Source organism: Copadichromis virginalis, linkage group LG20 (assembly GCF_057382275.1).
Source record: "Copadichromis virginalis isolate Kocher_CV1m ecotype Utaka linkage group LG20, C_Virginalis_male_GT1.1, whole genome shotgun sequence".
NCBI lineage: Eukaryota > Metazoa > Chordata > Actinopteri > Cichliformes > Cichlidae > Copadichromis > Copadichromis virginalis.
In genome coordinates, this window is record NC_140637.1 from 22,692,715 (window position 1) to 22,709,865 (window position 17,151).

At 40.5% G+C, this 17,151-nt stretch overlaps 1 protein-coding gene across 1 annotated transcript in view; it reads right to left on the reverse strand.

Moving 5' to 3' along the window:
• Positions 1-16,903, reverse strand: part of LOC146684822 (metabotropic glutamate receptor 7-like) — a 72,964-nt gene extending 56,061 nt beyond the window's left edge. The window contains exons 1-2 of the mRNA XM_085442781.1: positions 16,851-16,903; positions 15,389-16,720 (exon numbers count right to left, since the gene is read on the reverse strand). Coding sequence (XP_085298907.1) covers positions 15,389-15,892 — 504 coding nt within the window. The 5' untranslated portion in view covers positions 15,893-16,720; positions 16,851-16,903. The remainder of the gene's footprint in view (positions 1-15,388; positions 16,721-16,850) is intronic.
• Positions 16,904-17,151: the final 248 nt, after the last annotated feature.

Consider the following 17,151-nt stretch of genomic DNA (forward strand, 5'->3'; position numbering starts at 1 on the left):
AATACCGAAACGGATAAACAGTTAAAATAGAGCTGCATGAAAACAAAAGTGAACAAAAACTAGAAACTGTCGAGTATAAAGCCCATAATAAAAGTGATTTAAAAGGCAACTGGGGTTTTTTCCCCCCCACTTTTTTAAGTCTTCACTGTAGAGGTTTTTACTGCCCTTATTACTTTGGGTTTAGCTGCACACCAAGACCTTCCACCCGGGCCTTTATGTACAAAATCTTAACAGGGATTTGCAGACTAACTGGCCCTCACATTAACTGTCTTTCACACGAGGCATTTTATTGGTAGAACTTGTTGGTGGATGTACACTGCCCCGGGAGGTTCAGTTCAGGTCAATAAAGTCTCTTCTCTCCAGCGGTTTCTGGGTCCTCACGGCAAAAGCCCATTCACCTTTCTTCTTCTGTCTAGACAGGGGTCAGCCAGAATAGCCTCAAGATCTCAGCTTACGTGACTCATGAGAAAATAAAAGCTCTGCTGGGAGACAGACAACAGCAATATGCTTTCAATGTGACTGAGCTGTCAATAAATTACTATCTTTAAGTCTTGTAAGAAAGTGAGTTGATGCCATTGTTAGGGATGCATATTCTAAAAATGCTACATGATACACAATACCATTAGAGGTTACCAAATTGATACAAAATTCTAAAAAATGAGGACTACTTTTGATATCCTTCTGCGTTTTTTGCTTTAAAAATTTCTCCTTTCAGGCTGGTTTTTGCGGTGCTTCTCTCGTGGTTTTATAAATCTATGCCCACCCAAAGATTGGGTAATCCACCACTCTGGTCAAGACTGAAATATGTCGATTTCCATTAGATAGGTTGCAGTGAATTCTTGCACACATCACGTCCAAAGGTTGAATCCAATACCTCTGGTGATTGCGTTACTTTTTTCTAGGCCCACCAGCAGACTGAGTTTTGCTATTTTTGATGAAATGTCTCAAAAACAAATGGCAGGATTGTCATTAGATTCAGCACACATGCTTCATGGCCCGCTAAAGACAATTTATAATCACTTAGTTGATCCATGACTTTTTCCTCCAGCGCTGGCATCCAGTTAACATTTTACTGTAATTTACCCACTACTAATTACATCAGAATGAACCACAGCTTTACTCTGTGTTTAATGCTAATTGAAGAGATGGTTAACATAGTAAGTACAGGCTCCAGAGACTCTAGCACAGCTTTGGGCACTAAGTCTTGTTGTATATTTGTCTGTTTTTCTGCTTAATCTTAAATTTTATTTTGCTAACTACACCTGACTAAATGTAAGCATTTACAAAGTCCCTTTTCCTTCACCCAACACTTTAAATCATGTTTTGTTTTAAAATTCAAAAATGTATTTTTCTACCATTACAGGTACACAATCTTTTCTGAACATGACATTGGGATACTCTTGAAAGTTGCCCTAGTTGTTTGTAATCCATCACAGTGAACAACATCAACACATCCATCTTCTGAAGCATTTATCCAGTTTGGGGTTGCGCTAGCTGGTATTGGAGAAGAAGATGAGTGAACCCTCTATCTAGACCTGTGGCCAATTTAAATGCAGATATTTGACAGTATCGGAATTATGCAGGGAGGAAATACTGAGGGAGGAAGCTAGATCATTCAAGGAAAGTCATGCAGGCATGGGAAAACATGCAAATATTAAAACTCTATACAGAAAGGCCCTCTGTCAACCAGAAGGTTCAAACCAGGAACCTTCATTCTGTAGTGCTAATCGCTGCCACAACAATGACGAACATGTTGTAATCACTTGTTTGGATTAAATTATTATGATATCAAATGTTAATAAAAAGAAATGTTTTGATCCATCTATTCCACATAAATGAGTCTTTAAAATAACTACACCACTGCTAATACCGAGGCCACTATTACTGGTATATATTTATCATTAGGAAAGATCATGAAATTTATATTGGCTGAACAATGGTGTGAAAAACATTTGCTCTGACTTCTTTCTTCTTCTTTTTTTTTTACACTGCATTTATTTGTCACTCTTATATGTTTCAGATCATCAAACACATTTAACAACAAAGACAACAAGAGGAAATACAAAATACAGTTTTTAAATGCTGATTTAATTTATTAACAGAAAAAAGATATCCATACCTACCTGGCCCTGTGTGAAAAATTTAATTGCCCCCTAAATCTATTAACTGGTTGTGCTACCTTTGCCAGCAAGAACTGTAATCAAGCATTTGAGAAAATTTGCAATGTGTCTCTGGCCCACATTTCACTGCAAGACTGTTTTAATTGAGCCACATTGGAGGGTTTTTGTGAATCAACAACCTCCTGAAGGTCATGCCAAAGCATCTAAACTGGATTTAAGCCTGGATTTGACTAGGCCACTCCAAAAACCTTCAAATCCACAGAAAATGTTCTCCAAAAGTCTTAAGGATCATCATCCTTGTGTTCTTTTTTGTCAGCAGTGGGTTTCGCCTTGGAACCATACTGCTACTACTGCCCCACTCACACATATGTGTTTGTCATCTAGAAAATCAAAGTACAAGAAATCCCTGCAGATTTAACGTACCTCAACCTCAGCCTTAACCAGATCATTTTTCACATAGTGTTAGTTGTGAATAGCTTTTTCCTTTAATACATGAAATCATAACTTCAGAATTCCATTTTGTATTTAATTTTGGTTATCTTTGTCTAATATGATTTTTTTTGATGATCTGAAACTTGTACACCCATCCACCATTCTCTTCTGCTTACCCTTGTCAGAGTCATGGGGTAGAAACATGTAAGTCTGACAATTATGCAAAAAGAAAAAAAAGAAATCAAGAATGGGGGAAATAGTTTTTCACAGCACTGTAGATTCTGCAATATACTCTGATGAGAACAACCCTTTGTTCAATCATGGCCAGACGGCCCTGAGGCTCTCTGTTCTGCTTTGTGCTCCGGGTGTCATGCATCACTGAGGACATCTGACCTGCCAGTCATGTCAGCAACACACTAGAATCCCTGCACAAGCAGAACAATGGACAATAGTTCATTCAGTGAGCCCAAGAAGCTTTTTCCAGTGATCTATTGAAAACCTGCCAATAGTGGAAGAACTGGACACGGTCTTTCACGCAAAGCTATTCTGTGTAAACAGACTCCATTCGAAGTGAGATCACGATTCATCAAAGCGAGTGTCTCAACTAATGGACCGAGAAAATTTATGTGCGATGTGTTTTTGTGACATGAACATTTCACATAACTTCTACTCGCAGTGTAAGAAGGCTACACGCTGTCATGTAGTTCAGAGCCGGAATCAAAGATGCGCAACAGACGCCAGATCAGACAATTAACCCCAGACAAGTTAACCAGCCAAAACAGGAACGAGTCCTGCCAAATACAATGAAACTGTCACACATCACTACTGAAAGGTTATCTTTATTTTCAACACGAGCGCGAACATGCATCTCTCCCAGAACAGCTCATGTGGATCTCAAGCCTGCTAATAACACAATCTGTCAAACGAGCTGAAATATCACAAACAAAAAAACGTGAACGTATAAAAGATCTAAAAAGCTGAATATTGAGCTTTTTGGCTCATTGATCATTCAAAATACAGTATGTATGAAGTCTTGATGTATTTTTGTACAAATTTCATATGCGTTTCATAAAGACGGATTTTCTATATATATATATATATATATATATATATATATATATATATATATTTGTGTTTTCAGTAACTTTTAAAGACTCAGACATTAATCCAAATCCCTATATAAAAATGATGACAGGGTTCAGAAACAGAAAATTCCTCTATAGCGGTATTAGTGAAGCTAAACACATGAATACGGCATTGAAGAAAGACAGGATTATGTGAATTGCACATGGCCTAAATGTAAAGTGTTAACATTATAGTAGAAGGACACCTCAAAGCGTCGGTGGTTAACTTGGGTGCTCCGTAACCTTTTTTTGCATGGTTTCGCCAAATAAAAAAAGGTGTGATGTGTTTCCAACTGTGCACAGGAGCTGGAAAATTGAGCATTGAGAGGGAAGGATTACTGCCACCCAAAAAACCCCACACACACATGTATTTGTCATCTAGGAATTCATTAAATTAAAGTACAAGAACTCCCTGCAGATATACAGTACCTCAATCTTAGCCATAACTAGAACATGCCTAAACTCAGCCCCCATCCCAACCAGCGGTTAACCTCGTGGTAAACCACACATCAAGAATTATGTGAAGACTCAGCCAGCAAGTCATTAAAATTCAAATGAGCTCTGCTACCGATAACCACAAACTGTAACGATCTGCCAAAGAAAGCGCCCATCTAGCTTTTAACGAGAAGCTCATGTTAGTGACAGTGTGGAAGGATGTAAAAATTAATGGCACCCTCCCTCAGCACAGCATGTAGCTAGGTGCATGCTTCCTTCAGATGGCAGGTCTAGAAAGCAGAGCACAAAAAGTACAGCTTCTAAATAAAAGTGCTAACATCAGGTTTAGGAAGTTTTCTGGAAGGAGATCCAGCTTTTTTAAAAACAGCTTTTTACAGTGGATATCTCAAAAACTGGGCATCTCATATCAAAACATTTTACATAGATGAATAGCACTCCAGGCCAGAGAAAAGTCAAAAATTGATTTTAAGGTGAGCTGTCCCTTTAATGTGAATGAATATAGGCATTTCAGTAGCAACAAACACACTTAATACAAGCAGACATAGATACTAAAACATAAGCTGCCAGGCATATAGTGCACAAGCTGTAATACTAACTCTGAAATACAGTGTGGTTAGATTTCTTCGGTACTAAATACATTTTTCACAATTAGCCTCATAAACTAAAGAGTGGCGAGAATAGTCTTTGACAAGATGATGCATCGTACACAAAAGCTGGAGCAAATTTATGCTGGCATGTATCGTATTTCATTGGACTTAAACTTCCAGGTAGTGAGCACATGACGCCTCTATGCATAATCCATTGTTGCTATTGATCCACCAAGCCTCATTAAGGGTAACATGTAAGTGCTTCAGCACTGATAAGGCAGTTAAAAAACACTATATTCGGTCATCAATAGCTTCTGTCCAGGAGACAATTGCAGTTTAAGCATCCTCTATTTGAAGGCAAAGAGCTTCCATAATTTGTAAAATGTCAATGGTGATTGAGGTCTTCCCCCAAATCAATGTACCTGTCAAAAACGGGCGTTTCAGAGAGCCCTTGAAATCCCACAGGATTTGCATGTGAAAATAGTAATCCAGTCAACTGATTTTTTATGTATGCTGGCTGCTGAGGCACAGTATACTTTTCAAGCTCAAAAGAACAGAGGACACAAACACGTTCAAACAGCACTCACACTCCACTGCATAGCCAGCAGAGAGAGGGAAAGAAAGAGAAAGAGAGGGAAGAGGGAAAAAAACATTCGCCAAACATTATCTCGAGGGAAATACACACAAAATGAAATTGAAGCTAATGAAACTCTGGAGTTCCGCTCTTATATTTTCACATGTAAAATCAACAGGTATTTTAGCTTAACTACCTGGGGCCCATGCTGCACTCTAATAATTTAGTCCCTCAATAAAGGCCACAGCGTGCTGGCTGATATAATGGCTATACCGTATATTACAGCGTGTTGTCTGAATGAATGTTTTGATGCACCCCGAGGCCCTGCTGTGATAACACAACTGAAGGACAAGGAATGAATCCCAGTGACAGTTTATTATGTACGCTGTGAAGAAGAGAATACTGGACCTCGACATCTCTGATACAAAGAGCAAACGTGCTCATACACTCACTGGACACTTTGTTAGGTACACCTTTGTTAGCACTGAGTTGGACCCTGTGTTTTGCCTTCAGAACTGCTTTAATTCTTCATGGCACAGATGCAACAAGATGCTGGATACATTCCTCAGAGATTTTTTTCAGATACTGACCTGATAGCATCACACAGTTGCTGCAGATTTGTCGGGTGCACATCCACGATGTAAATTTACCATATCCCAACGGAGACTTGTTGACTGTGGAAGCCATTTGAGTTTTGCGACACAGCATGTTTTCCTGCTGGAAGTAGTTATCACAAGATGGATACACTGTGGTCGGCAACAATACCCAGGTAACCTGTGCTGTTTAAACAATGCTTAAGTGGTACTAAGGGGCCCAAAGTGTGCCAAGATAATATCCCACACACCAGCACACCACCACCCACACCCTGATCTGCCAAATATAAGGTAGGATAGCTCTGTGCTTTCACGTTTTAATGCCATATTCTGACCACGCTATCCAATCATCGCAGCAGAAATCGAGACCCATCAGTCCGGACAATATTTTTCCAATCTACTACCGTCTAAGTTTGGTGAGCACATTCAAATGATATCCCCAGTTTCCTGTTTTCAGGTGACAGGAGTGGCACTTGGTGTGGTCTTCTGTTGCCTTCAAGGTTTGATGTGTGTTTAGAGATGCCTCAGTTGTAACAAGTGGTTGCGTTACTGTTGCCTTTCTGTCAGCTCAAAGAAGTGTAGCCATTCTCCACTGCCCTCTGGCATCAGCAAGACATTTTCGTCCAGAGAACTGCCACTCACTGGATATTTTCTCTGCTTTGGACCATTCTCTGTGTGAGAAAATCCCAGCAGATCAGCAGTTTCCAAAAATAATCAGATAGACCTGTCCGGCGCCAACAATCATGCCACGTTCAAAGTCATTTAAATCACCTTTCTTTCCTATTTTGTTGCTCAATTTAAACTTCAGCATGTCATCTTGACTACGCTTGCATGCCTAAATTTGATAAATTGAGTTTTGCGTTAATGAGCAGTTGAACAAATGTATCTAACAACAATGACCGGTGAATGTAAACATTAAAACAGGCATATTCAAATAAAATTGTATACATGCAGTACTCATGTATACAATTTATTTACTCAACTTTTTCATACAACTTTATTGTTAAATGTTTACACTTTAAATTTACACTTTACACACAAAAAGACTAAACCCTTTACTGTGTACATTTTTGTTATTATGCCAGATTTTTAAAAAAGTAATTAAAAGTTGTTCTACTTAAATTAATCACAAATTAATGCCTCGGGATAATTATCCGATATTTGTCATAAGTAAAAGGATCATACAAACTGCACTCATTCTGATTAGTAAATTATGAGGGTATTTCGAATCACAGTCCAAGTACATTTTGCTGATAATGCTTATATGCTTTTACTTCAATAAGAAATCTGGACTATACAATCATTTGTTGCACTGCAGCAGTTTTCTTTTTTTGTATTAGTTCAACTAAAATAAAGGTTCTGACTAATTAACACATAGAAGCGGAGGACATATTAATTATGGTAGTGACTGCATTAAACATTGAAATATACTAATTATACCTTTTAAAAATCATCAAAAACAAACATCTCTTCTCACAAGCAAATGCAAATCTGGGGCACATTAAATTAAAGAGGAAACTAAGAAAATATAAACACTGCAGCAGAAGGGCCATTGTGTTTTCTCTTTCCTCTCTCGCAGTCCTAACTGCCGTGTGGCGTGCCTCTACTTCTTGCCGCTCTTCAGCGGCATGCCAACATCAGAGCCCTCACACGGGTGTGCAGTCTATGCAGAGCCTCGTGCCACCAGCCTCCAGGGATGGCAAGACAGACATGTGAACAGTCCATCTCCTGTCACTTTTAAGTTTAAGTCACGCTGCAGGAAGTGTATTAAGTGTATTGTTTTATTAACCCTCAACCAAATGAAGTGTGTGATGGAGACTTCAAAACAACAGTGACGATCAGATCTGTCAGTCAGCAGGCCGAGCCACCATTTTGGTCTCTAATTATTTAATTTTGTTGTTGTTTTTATCTGTCAGGTGGAAATTTTGTGCAGAAAATCTTGGTCTCTAGAGGATGACTGGTGTTCTCAACACTTGTTTACCTCCTGCTGCACCCTTAGCCAAACACTCCTTGTTTTCAGACCTTTTAACCATTTGTTGTAACGCTTCACTTTACTCTCCATTAAAATGAAAAAGCAAAACGTTCTCACTGTTGAATGATTTCTTACATAAAACACACACATACAGAACTCAGGTTCATTTCCATCAACCTCAGCTAGATTTAAGTTCTAAATGGCAACGTGTATTTGTTAGCGAACATGCTAACATTAGCATACTGAAATATTTGCTAACATTTCGTACACTACTTATGAGCATAATGTGTTTGTAAGTAGATTTAAGAGGCTTTTACTATTATTTTCATCTATTTACAGACATTACTTCACTTTTGGATGTCCACAGGAACGTGCTAATAAATGCATTACTACACATAGCTGCATATTTACATTTTAGCATGTTCTGACCATTTACTAATGTTTCTATACTGCTCATAAATGTTAATAAGGACACAAAAGTAATGTCTTCCTCTTTTTTCCTCCTGTTTTCACCGTTTTCTTGAAAAAAGGATATATTTTATGTGTTGAAAGCAAGTGATAAGAACATAAGAGAACAAATAACACAATCCAGGTCTGAGAGGACCACACGGCACACCCTTTTGAAGAAGCACACGCTCTCACAGACAGCACTAAAAGCAGCCTTTTAACAGTTCCACTTAATTCATTTACTAGGATTGAGACAGGTGCCGGATAAAATACAGATCATATTTAAAAAGCAAATTTCATTCAGATATCCTGTGCTTAGCCTTACAGCACTTAAGTCCACTGTAGCTAAGTGGTCCAGCCTCTTAGCTGTACTGTTGTAGTTTGCTGTAGTTTGTTCCTGCGTGCAAACGAAACTACAATGAGGCCTCTGATAAGTCTTTTCAGCCCGTGCTGGATCATTTTCTGCTGAGGCAATGGGGACAATTTTTCCTTTTGGAGGGATGAGTGAGAGGCCGGCCTGCAGCCAGCGGAGACCTCCTCATGCTTTTCCACTCATCCCCGTAAGGAGATTGGACGTAATGGGGTTTCCTCTTCCATGGCTCCTTCTGCTCACCAGATAAACTGCAGCAAACTTCCAACAAAGTCTTAGCGCTATTCTTGTCACATTTTACAGTCATTCCAACAATAACTTTTAACGGAATACGGTTGTGACCTCATTGTGAGCGGAGCTAAGTTTTTAAGCAGGTGGCCTCGTCCCCACCCTCCAGGGCAGTGGAATAAAATAGGGGAAACAGCCCCTCTGGGGAAGTCAAACTGCAGCAATTGTCAAGAAGAGACCCAAAAACCCATGTAGAAATGAGGGATGGCGCCTCATTAAAGACACCATATCAACATTTTCCAGCTATAAATGGAATCACAATGCAATAAACAAGCTGCATTATGATTGAAAACAAAGAACGGAATAAAAATGTACTGGCTGCGTTTTCATTGAGAAACATTTATTCATGTAGCAAGCTATTATGTAGCTTAATAATAGGGTGCAGCATCCCCCCCAGGCCTGCAGGGAATGACCAAGACCTTGATATAAGGGCTTGGATTGATTTTCATATTCTCCCCGTGGCAGTCTACTGACCTAATGGCCTTATGTCAACAGAAATGACAACTAGTCTAACAGGGATATTTTATTCATTTTATTAATATTGCATTACTTGCTCACCATGTGTTGTGTTTGGGTGTGTGAATATATACCTGGTCTGCTCAACGGCACTCCTTCACAACATTGCTTGAACTAAAAAGAGAGGAAGGAAGGAAATTTCAAAAGACATCGTCATTAGGCATCGTCTGTCTCGGCGGTTGTCTGTGTAGATCTGAACCCAGGATTTGGCGGACTCTTTGATGCATTTTCCTTGAGTACAGTTCATTATCTGAAAACATTTTGTAAACCCTGCAATATGTGTGCAAAAAAATCCAATTTTCACATCAAATCCATGCACATTTATTGCTTAACAAGATCAGCGGTTCTCAGTCCTGCTGAAATCCTCTCGGAACAGATAACATTGTTTGAGGATGCACCAAGAAAGGTGAGATACATTTGCTTCTCGTCGTATATTGATCTTCCTGTCTTTCTCACTTCGTCCAGAGTTCAACACGTTTGAACTCTGGCCTGGAAAATGGCAAGTCCCGCCAATATCCAGCCAATTTAAAAGAGCCGGTGGAATTGACCTCTTCTTAAGTAAGTATTGATTGTCTGAATCCTTGCTTGTATAACTGTATGCTTAGGAAGGTTCTTCCTGGATCGCAGGGATGCAAGTACAAAAAACTATGGTATATAGAAACTGATAAAAAATGGTGTATATTTGTCAAATTCTGGAAACTCTTGCTAGCCTATTAATGATGTTAATACCTGCAGCCTGTACTTGTATCCCTGCCCACATTATTTCCTGGATTTCATGCGTTTTAACACAGAGTGTGAGCAAATTTCACCGTGCCAATTCGGGTTTAAACTGCCCATAAGTCAGCACTTGATTAAACGACTGGAATGGAAACCAGCAGGGCTCTCAGTCTCAACTAGAAGTGAATGTCACTGAACTATAGACAATGCATTCAGAATCATAAATTAAAGTGCAACAGATTCATTTCAAGTTCAACAGCATCTCTCTGCATATGTTTATTTTGTTTTTTTGGTTTTGTTTTTATATTTTTTCTTCTTACAGCTCTAAAATAAGTATACTATCTAATGTTGCCATAACAACAAAACCATAGAACTTGTAAAATCAGCCACCACCGCAACATGTCACTTGTTTTTAAGTTAATCACGTAAAGCTATTAGCCCCAGTCTTCACGTGCATGGCAGCATTATTACAACGTTTCTCTCTCAAGTATTACACTTTGTTAAAGCAATGTTTATATTTAGAATGGTCTGGATCTCAGATAGTGCTTTTCTACAACGCGTCTCAAATCCACTTCACACACACACACTTTATTCTGTGTCTAAGTAATCATTCGGCATGCAGACTGGAGCAGCCAGGGATCGAACCCCCATCTGTCCGCTCAGCAGAAAGCCTGCTCTACATCTTGAGCCACAGCCACCTGCAATTTAGGATCATCACCCTATTTTAAATGTGACTAAATCCACAGATGATGTGTCATCACATCTCATCTATACATAGAAGCATGTTCACATCCTTATTTTAATCTAAAGGTCGTGTACCCAAATAGAATGAATAAGATGTCTTTTCTGTCCTAAAATATGCTTCTTTTGTTTGTTTACTTTTGCACACACAGTGGTGCAGCGGTTAGCACTATCACCCCCGGCACAAATTTTCTGAGTTTGAATCCACCAGCAGGCTGAGGGTTTTCTGTGTGGAATTTCCTCCTACGGTCACGCTTCTTAGACTTATTGGTGAGTATAAATTGGCTGTGTATCTAAGTGAATCGCTATCAGCCTCTACACGATAGACTGGTGACCTGTCCAGAGTCTACCATGGTGGATAATCAGGAAAAATTGATGTTTGCATGCTGCCTGCATTAAATTAACATCGCACGGGGATTTTCTTTCTATTTGAGAGTACCTGTGTGGCTTAGGTTCACTAAACCACACAGGTACATTTTGTGATCTCATAATCTAATATTCAGTAATTCCCTTTTTCTTTTGTGGATAAGTCACGACTGCAAAGAAGGGTGGATATAATTGGATGGGTTTGATGGCTTATTAAAGTCATCCATATACAGTCGAGTTTTCAATTTCCATCTGCATGCTAAATCCCACTGATTTCTCAAAAGAGAACATTTGGAAATATCTAACCTATTTATCTCATCTCTCGTATACAGTACAAATTCTGCTTGTTTTTTATGCTGTTAAAAACATTTTTCATTTTATTTTTGGCACAGCTGACTTTCTTTTTATAGTCAGTAGTCAAATGTGCACTACTAAAACTTCATTCACCGTCCTCTTCAGTAACAAATCCAACTCTGTTGTTTGTGATCTTAAAAACGTTTACTTATGAGTTAAATGCTGAACCTTAGTTGAGAAAGAACTGTCAAGTTAGGAAATTAATTTTCTTTTTTTATCCACGTTTCAAGCACTTGTTATAAAGTTAAAATGTACTGAGTTGGCTTTCTATGTCAAACTCTGAATAAAAGCCAATTAGTAAGTGATGGAGAGGAAATACAAAAGCCGAAGCCACTGGTGTGGATCATTAGATATCCACAAGACAGCTGTGTTTCCATCCCTTCAGCATTGGTAATAGGCCAATTTGTGGGCATATATGTGCATATCTACTCATATGCTGGCTACTTAACATACCAACGGTGTGTTTTATCGTATGGCTGAATGCAGTACTAGGGATGTGACTAATGGACCTGAGCTGCTGCAAGCATCCACGTACAAATTGCAACCGTTACCATGTTTAGAAAACTAGATATATTAAACCTGTGCCATCCGATGTCACTTTTAGAGCTTTCTCCAAAACACACACACACACAGCTCCTTCATATTCCTTTGGTGTCCGTCTTTACCATTGTCAGCTAAATAGATCACACTGCAAGGCTTCAATCTCCTTCAAATCAGTCACAGTGATGATTCTGTGAAAAAAAGGGGGGAGATAAAAAGCCGACCGGAGCCTGTCAGGGCTATGAGAGCAGAGGACGTCAATGCCTCACTTAGACAGCCAGTCTGAAGGGGCCGGTTCCCCAGACGAAGAGGACAAGACGGAGTTCACCTGCATTCAATACAAAGTTTTGCCACCGCCTTTGGGAGAAGAGATGCGACGGAGCATAGCAGGCTGCAATCCCTGATGTAAATGTCATCAGGATCAAAATCAATTTCATGATTCATTCAAGAGGCCAGAACTTTAAAACGTACAAAGTTACCTGTTATTAATTTTTTTAAATTAACAACAGCGTCATCTTCCCGCCTCTGCTCGCGTTCATGGAGTAAGGACTCGACGATTTTCTGCACACATGCAAACAATTCAAAAGTTTGGCTGATTGATTTTTTTTCCTCCTGTGGCATTGTTGCTTCTCATTTCCAACACAGCATGAAAGGCACTGAAATAAAAACATCTTAGCAACAAATCGGCCTCACCATGGCAACAGTATTGATCACCTCTCCTGGGTCCTCAGAAAAATCTATCCCTCATGTCAATTTCCCAGCACTAACAGTTCAGCAGCTACTCACGTCTTGAATAGACAGGCATGATATTTAGAATCTAGTAATAAAACCTACAATCATTATTTAGCTTCCCTGATGATTCATTTATCGCAGGAGTGAGATACAAAATGACCTGATGATTTTCACTGAGAACAATGCGGGGAATCGGTTGTCACTATTCACAGTCTTGAAGCATAAAGATTACACTAGGATTTCTTGATTATGGAGCTCAACCAATAATGAGGTCTAATTGAAATTGACTAAGAGAAGAAACTGAACGCTTTGTAGAGAGTCCGTCTGACTGAGGTCTGGTCTTTTTGATATGAATCCCCCCCCCCCCCCCCCCCCATTTGCTGGTTTAATTACATCTGAATGGGGGTTTCTCAGGCATTTGATGTTTTTCACAAGACTCACTTAGTAGCATATAGATTTTATTTCAAAGCAGCCTCAGAAACTTAAGGTTACTGCCACCTACCAAACAAACACAGTGTGACTAATGCAAGTAAGTGGGTATGTATTGATTATATTGTATCGTGTGGCCTCAAATTTAATTTGTTATCCATAATACCATTGCTTCTGGTTCCACTGAAAACATAAGTGTGCTCAGAGGCAAAAAAGTTTAAAGGAGGACTGAATCTAACTTCTCAAGGTATTTGGATTTAAGTGCGCCAAAGAAATATGCCTTTTTTTTTTCAGCACTTTGAGGAAATGAGAACAAATGCAAAGTGATGGATGGGTCTGCATGACAACTGCTGTCAATCCACAAGCTTGATTACAACACCTGAGCTTCAGCAACACCATGCCTACACTCTGACAGCTTGACACTTGCAGACGTGTTGGTACACCTGGTGTGAGGAGGAGAGAATAAAGAGAATTAGGGACTAATCTGGCTTCCCTTTAAACCCTCTCAGTTTCACAAATGCATAGGTTTTCATGTTACAGAGCTTGCACGAAACTGAGGAACTCTTGCAACCCTCGCGCCGTGCAACAAAATAACAAGTGCAGTTATGCTTCAAAGCGTAACTGCAGGGTTTTGAAATCTTGTAATAATAAAAATTTAATTTATTAAGTGAGCCTACAAAGAGAGAACAGGAACTAAAGCTAGGCTGAAGATTGTGGTGTTGTGGTGGGGACGATCAGTCCGGCAAAAGGAACCACAAACCCTGGATATAAAAAAATGAGTATATATATATATATATATATATGTACACAAATGTGTGGCATGTGTAAGTGTCTGTAGAGTAGAAAGGGAAGACGACTGGGTGGGGGTTAAAAGCTTGTTAAGTACTCTGACGATCTTACAGATGGAATTAACCAGCTACTTACACAATTTGTCGAACTGAGCTGGAACAAAAACAATGACTGACAAGACTCTGAGTTACAATCTGCAACCACAAATCATTAGCACCAACACTGCATGCAGCTCCTCCCCAGTTTAAACGCCACTTTAAACTTGCACAGGAAAAACTGTACAGAATTATGCAAAAGCATGCACATGTTTTTTCGAGTAATTAAATACTTTGCTATGTAGATGTGTTTTAAATAATTAATCTTTCTGTACTGGTGCCTTGCTGCATTTCCCATTTCACTGCAGCACCAGCAGTAGGCCAACATCATCAATTGACTCTCAGCCAACAGAAATAGAGACGTTTTCCTATATGCTCAAGCTATGCCATTAGAAAATTAGTCTTGTGAATTCCTTTCATTTACTTGCAGCCATCAAGCTCAATCAGGCTGCAAAGCGATGCAAACAAGCTTATTTTGCAGAAAGGAAGCCACCCCCTTCCCCCGTAGGTAAAAGCTAAAGGAAACTCAAGCATAACTCAATGCTTTCAGGTTCAAAACAATTCATAAAACCGCCTGCAGTCTGACGTACAAGAGGTTCATATAATCATGTGCAATCATATGAAACAGGCCTTTTATTCTCAGGAGGGGGTTGTTGAGTTTGGGTGTGATTGTGTCAGGCTGTCAGTGCCCACTCATCCAGACTCCGGAGTGAGACTGGAACAGACGGGAGCTGTTCTTTCAGCACCACCGGGGACAAGCAACAGCACTCTCAGCTGTCTCATCCACACAGTCTAGTGGATTGAAAAACCACCCAAACTCACTTCACCTTCCTTTTGTGCCCCATGTTTTAAGATGGAGAGAGGCATCAGTGAGAACACATCGAATCCAATACCACCATCTGAAAATAGATTCTTGCTCATGATGGATTCTCTCTCTCTTTTTTTGTTGGTGTCCTTTCTCAGACACAGTTTTCAGCTGTTTCACTTTTGCTGTCCTTTCAAGCTGCTTTTGAGCGACAAAAAAAGTGTGTTTACCCCTCTCTAAAGCGCATTATTACCTCCAAATTCAACAAACTTCTGCTGCAATAGTGGGGAAAAATGCGATTATCTTAAAGCCACAAAACTAGTGCACACGCTCAGACTTGCCTGGAAGAGGCGTAGGATGTTGGCAACCATAATCGATACTGAACTCGCCGAGGCTCCGATGACTCCCACCACTTTTTCAGGCTTGACAAACACCGGTGGGTCCCCGTTAGTGCACCGCACGTCGGAGGTGTCCTTCGTGATCAGCGCTTGCACGAAAGTTAACGATTGCTCCAGCGCATAAGTATCCCTCGAACAAGTGTCCAGCACCCGTGCGCCTAAGGTGATGTTGGGTAAGAGTTGCTCGTCCTGGTTAATTTGGTCCAAAGCGTACATCATGGCCTCAAGCCGCTGGATGCCGTTCTCTTTTTTGAGGTCTCCGCACGGCGCACCATCGATTCCTCTGGCATGCACCGGGAAGAGTCCGCCGAGGGTCAGGTGTCCCTCAGTCCGTATCGAATGGGGTGCATAAGTCTCCTGAGGCAGCGCGAAATCTATCACAGTCCTCATAAGCCAAAACACCCTCCATATAAAGCTCAGCTTCACGCGTACACCGGGACAAGCCATGATCAACTTTTAGGAAGGAAGAAGCCTGCGATCCGACGATGATGAGACCAGAAGAGGCTAAGAAGTTTGCTAAAACGAACCCATTCTTGTCACCAGGGAGGAGATTCAACAAGCTGGGCTGAGGAACCAAGGGGCAGCAGAAGACTCAGGCGAACTGCGCCCATCGTTTTACAGCCAGGAGTGAGCGGTTAAGCTTGTTGAATAGTGAAGCCCCTAACGGAAATTTAGCGCTCTCAGGAAGGGAGGCTACATCCATTAGTTAGAGAGAATATCACTGAAAGGAGACGAAAACCCGCAGCAAATTATCTGGCCTAATTTTGTCCATTTATGCTAAATCCAAAGAGCGAATAGAAACATAATGAAACCGCTGCGAGGAACTGGCATATCTTCACAACCCAAAGCCCGGAATTTAAGTATCGTGTAGTAGGAATTATCGCTTTAAATCAATACTTCTTAGGACCGGCAGAAGTGGGTGACATTCTCCTTCCCCAGAACAACTCCACGGGAGCGCAGGAATGGCTCGCTCGGCTGTGGTGTTTGTCTCCCAGGGGTGCATATCATCTCCACAGTCTCCAAAGGAGGGGAGGGAATGACGGAGGGAGGGAATGAGGGGGGGTGGGTTAAAAGAAAAAGGAAAAAAAAACGGTTAGTGTGAACGCAAACGTGCGTTCATTAAGCAGTGGACTAAGAAAAACCAGCTAATTAAATCCCCGACTCTTTCTCAGTCTCCGCAGCCGGTCGCCTTTATACAAAATGAATGAGTCACAGCGAGGGATTCACTGTGTGCGCCGAGTTTTCAGCCCCCTTTCGATGCGAGACGTCATTCAGCTGGCAGCAAAAAAGAAAAAGGAAAAGGAGAAAAAAGATTAGCATCACTTTGTGGAAAGGTTTCCAGGAAGTTAGCGCTCGCTATCTTCAGACAGAAGAGAAGGTAAACAAGGCAAACAAATGCACTTACAGACTTGAATAATAAGACAATTGTTCCTCTGAGTGCCTTTCAGTGGCTGCATCTCAGCATTATAATCTCTGTCTCCCTACTTCCTCTTCCTCCGTTATCCCCCTGAAACACACACACACACACACACACACACACACACACACACACACACACACACACACACACACACACACACACACACATAGACACAAAAGTGTTTTTTCCCCCCCTCTTTTCTTTTGATGTTGACGGTGGCAGGCATGGAACAGAGATCTGTGGCATTATGAAAACACAGAAGAGCTGCAGGTATGAAGGGCTTCAC